Here is a 5,000-nt window from a genome sequence, read left to right as displayed (position 1 = left end):
TGCATATATATATATATTACATATATAAATATATGTATACATACATACATATATGTATATATATATATATATATATATATATATATATGTATATATACGTAAAAGAAAACAAGCACAATAAGAAACGAAAATAAAGCGTAACTTTTCGAACTCTTCACGAGTTCCTCATCAGATGAGTAATTATCCGAAATGGAACATCCATTTCAGTTAATTATTCGTCTGATGGGGAATTCGGGAAAAGTTCGAAACGTTACGATTTAATTTGATTTCTTCTTGTGCTTGGTTTCCTTTACGAATATATATATATTTTATATATATATATTTATACATATAATATATATACATATATACATCTATATATATTTATATATATAATATATACATATACATATGTTTCTTTTTCAACTTTGTGTACACGTTACTGTGTTTGTGTTCACACACACACACACACATACACACACACACACACACACACACACGCACACACACACACACGCGCGCGCGCGCGCAGTATGTATATTTGTATTAATTAATTTATTAATTTAATTCTTTACATCCATATACATACATGATGTAGACAGAGACACAAAGAGAATAAGAGAGAAAGGGCAGAGACAAAGCACAAGAATGAGAGAGCGCGCTCTTTTGTCTGCCGTAAAAATGGCCTTTGATTCTTTTACTTCCTCTCAAGATGCGGCAGTTATTCGCGTCGCTGCCCACCAGGCAAAACAGGATCCTATTTCCCAACCGAGAGGACCAAGGGGGGGAGAGCGTGCTCGAGGAGGACCAAGAGGACAAGGGCCAAGATGACGAGGACGACCTTGGCATGATGGAGGCCGAGGTTGCCTTCTCCAGGCAGTTCACTCAGGACGAATTATAGAGAGCAAAATAGCCAGGGGTTTGCGGAAATCTCGTTCTTGCCTTATTTTTCATCTCTCTACCTTTTATCTCCTTCCATTCCGCTTCGTCTCTTTATACTATCTATCTCTATCTATATATTGCACTCTATCGCATTCCACTTGACCTTTTTACCTTTCATCTTAACTCATTACCTTTCGCTGTCTCTGTCAAATTACTTTTCATCTTACTTCTTTGCCTTCTATTTCATCATTATACCCTTTTGCCCCTAAAAGGAAGGAAATAAGGAAAACCAGTCATGGATGAAAGCATAAAAACTACATTTACTAAATACTAAAAGATAATTTTTAGTATGCTAGTTTTCGTGTAAATATAAGTCGTGTGGTATAGTTATCTGTGTTAGTTCTGAGGATATTTTCAATTTGTTTTTCTATAAATATTATTTGATATAGAAGTTTTAGAATCAATGTTCATGTGTCATATAACTGATGTTAATAAATGTCACTGAATACTTTGTATATCTATTGTAGTCGGACGATCCTAATTATAATGGATGGTTAATGATATGTTTATTTGATCACACACACACACACACACATATACGTATACGTTTTTCTTATATTTGTGTCTACTCTTCAATCATCCCCCCCCTCCTTCCCCCAACTCTGCCCACACACACACAAAAATCAATACGTTCATTCCCTATGGTAAACCTAGCTGTCTCTGAAGTAAGAAACAACAATAAAAAAGAGGAAGAACGAAAATAAAATAACTCGGGGGGGAAAAAGAAAGAAAAGAAAAGGAAACGGAAAGAAGACAGGCATTAAAACGGAAAAAAATAAATAAAAGAAAACGGAAAAAAATAAAAGAAAACGGAAAAAGAAAGAAAATAAAACACGGAAAAAAAAGAAAAGAAGAGGAAACAGAAAAAAGAAAGAAAAGAAGAGAAAACTGAAAAAAAGAAAAGAAAACGGAAAAATACAAATATGAAACAGAAGAAAAGGAAAACGGAAAAAAGAAAGAAAACTAAAGAGAACGGAAAAAAAGAAAGAAAAGAAAGGAAAATAAGAAAGAAAAGAAAACGGGAATGTATCTCACTAAGCACTTATTACACCTCTCTGAGAATTCTGGAATTTTGTGCGCCAGCCAAGGAGTCGAAAAGCAAGATTGAACGTCGCTGCCCCATGATAAATAACTCAGCTGCAGGTCCTTGGCGTAGCGCGTAACAAGACGAATTCTGCGTGTGCTGAGTGCTGAGCTCCTTCACTCAGACGAGCGCTGAAAAGATCCATCACCGTAACGTATCTAACGCTGTTCTTCTTGGCTTGAGTGCCTCTCCTCGTACGGTGCGGCGATGGAGACGGAGTGTGTGTCAGATGCGCGAACATCGATGCTTACTATTATTAGCCGGACGCTTGTTACTATTAATAAACGAGCCAAGTCGTGTATCAACTATGGCTGCTCTGCCAGTCATTGTATTGGGGCAATTACAACTTCTTACATAAATATATATATATATAAATATGTGTGTGTGTGTGTGTGTGTGTGTGTGTGTGTGTGTGTGTGTGTGTGTGTTTGTGTGTGTGTGTGTGTGTGTGTGTGTGTGTTGTTTGAGAGCAAGCGTTGAATGCTGTGTTGGTCACTACTTTGACTGTAAGTGTAGCAGCCCAATTAGTAAAAGATTAATCAAAATGTTTTAAATAATTATGTTTCAAAGTTTAATACATAGACAGGTATTGTAACAGCAGCTGTGGTGGTCTAACAGCACCAGGCCCTATTGTAGGGGTTTGGAGGTAAATTACATTCTTTGTTTATTCATCCTATTATTATAATGTTATGTTTTACTAGTTTGTTAGCATTCAGAGATGTGCTTTATTTGAGTTAAGTGTGTGAATTATTACAAGTTTAATGGTATATATGACCACGTGGCCACAGTTGTTACGTTCCACATTGTTTTGTTTGCAGTTTTACGTATGAGTACGGACATGGAAGATATGGATGAACATGTAGAAATTGTATTTCATCAATTATGGAGAATAAAGGAAGAAGCAACAAGAATTGTTTTTCTCCAGAATCCATTGAAGTATTCATTCAGTAAACAAATACCAACAAAAAAGAGCGAGGCCGCAGCGACATTGACCCTTATATCCTTTAATTATAACTTTCCTCTCACGACTCGTACCGGTGCGGGCCGAGCGGTAAGCCCTCTTCCGGAGCCACGATGGGTTTGGGACAAATACTGTTCATGAAATTTAAAAACTATGCATCAGCGTATCTTTAGTTGTCAGGTAGCATTCATCATTATACATATATATGTCGAACTCTTTTGGTTCCCTAATATTAAGTTATATGTGCATAACGTGGTTTCACAAACTGCTACCTCGAAAGTTTAAAACTTAACACTCCCCGTGTGGAAAATCAGGAAAAGAAGAACAAGCAAACATGTAAATCTAATATTTAATAAAGAAGCTTTGGCATATACATAAATAACTGCTGGGGTACACATTACTCCATCACCATAAAACACAATAACGATAAACACAGTAAAGGCTCCACTACGGCCTCTCTATATATACACCTGCATCAAAGGCTATCCTATGCAAGCAGTATTCCGCAAATGATCTCTGGCTTACTGCTAAAATACCTCTTGCTTAAGTAAATTACCCCGTGGATTGGTAGAGGAAGAGTACCTGCCCGCCTTGGAGAGTACCCCAGAGCCGTGCGAGCGTGACTCTCTCGTTGATCTCCCAGACCTCTGTCAACGTCTTAGAGGCGGGAACAAGCAGTCGAGTACTTGGAGTTCTGGAGGCTTTTTAATATAATAAAATAAAAATATATTTCCATGAATAAAACGAAACAAAGAATAGATATTCATATTATAAAAAATAAATAAATAAAACGTCATTGTGACGTCTACGGAGGTTGTACACGGTAGTTCTCCCCGGTGGTGTCACAGGTGGAAATTCCAGCCATGCCACGCTTGCTTGGGACACCCTTGATAACATTCCGTTTTCCATCCAGCCAGCCCTAGGGGGCTTGAGGCTGATTGAGATCTGGCCACGGTGACTTCTCGAGGCGAACTGAAGGGTCAGACTATGTCAGCTATAGTCGTCATCTCGGAGAGGCAATGGTTCCGAATTGACATAGAGCCCACGTGACAGTCGCTAAATTTAGACTTTGGTCTGCAGACATAATCTTGAGCTATTGGCTGACACAAATCATGTTTATGTACATGGCATTGTATGTGTACACGCTTCCACACAAACACAGTGTTCAAATATGTGGGCGAGCTCTAAAGTGTTTGTATCGTTGTCTGGTGTACCTTAACACACCGCAGGACTACCGCCTAATAGCCTGTTATGGCTCGTTTCCCTGAATTGCCCATTTTTTTGCCTGAATTGCCCATCTACTGGGCGTGGTTTGCAGCGGGACTGCTCCTTAAAAGTGCGTCTTTTCCTCGTCTATTTTGTTTTAGTTTTCCATTTGCAACGTATCTTAGTAACTGGCTGGAAAAGCAGCACTTTCTCGTTTTCTGAAAGGCAAATAGTTTCAATGAATGCAAAGGAAAAAAAATAGTAAGAGAGAGGAGAAAGAGATTGAAAGGGAGAACGAGAAGGAAGAAGAAAAAGTCAGAAACATAGAGAGAAAGAGAGAGAGAGAGAGAGAGCGAGAGCGAGAGCGAGAGCGAGAGAGAGAGAGAGAGAGAGAGAGAGAGAGAGAGAGAGAGAGAGAGAGAGAGAGAGAGAAAATAAGAGAGAACGAGAAAAAGAAACAAAAAAAGAAAGAGAGAGAATAAGAGAAAACGAGAAAAAGAAACAAAAACAGACAGATAGATAGAGAGAAAGAATAAGACAACAAGAAACAAACAGAGAGACATTGAGAGAGAGAGAGGGAGAGGGAGAAAGAGACGATAACGACTGAGATAAGAGGGAAAATAAGTCATGAGCAATCTCCATAATGGGCCCCTTTTCTCCGCGGGGGAAAAGTTAATCCGAAAGATTGCGTCAACAGCTAAGAAATGGCCGAGAGATGTCGCAAGGAAGATTTTATCACAGATGACATTAAGCTTCATCATGAGAAGACATGCACTGTAGGTGATATAGATAGATGTAACGATCTGTCTCTTTCTCTCTCTATATATA

The 5,000-nt window shown here is 38.3% G+C and overlaps 1 protein-coding gene across 1 annotated transcript in view; it reads left to right on the top strand.

Moving 5' to 3' along the window:
* Positions 1-1,464, top strand: part of LOC125029936 (neuroligin-4, Y-linked-like) — a 9,347-nt gene extending 7,883 nt beyond the window's left edge. The window contains exon 8 of the mRNA XM_047620125.1: positions 692-1,464. Within this exon, the coding sequence (XP_047476081.1) occupies positions 692-880 (189 nt within the window). The 3' untranslated portion in view covers positions 881-1,464. The remainder of the gene's footprint in view (positions 1-691) is intronic.
* Positions 1,465-5,000: the final 3,536 nt, after the last annotated feature.

The sequence above is a fragment of the Penaeus chinensis genome, chromosome 10 (assembly GCF_019202785.1).
Source record: "Penaeus chinensis breed Huanghai No. 1 chromosome 10, ASM1920278v2, whole genome shotgun sequence".
In the NCBI taxonomy this organism is placed as follows: domain Eukaryota; kingdom Metazoa; phylum Arthropoda; class Malacostraca; order Decapoda; family Penaeidae; genus Penaeus; species Penaeus chinensis.
Note: the sequence above shows the minus strand (reverse complement) of the source record. Positions and strands in the feature narration are given on the sequence as shown.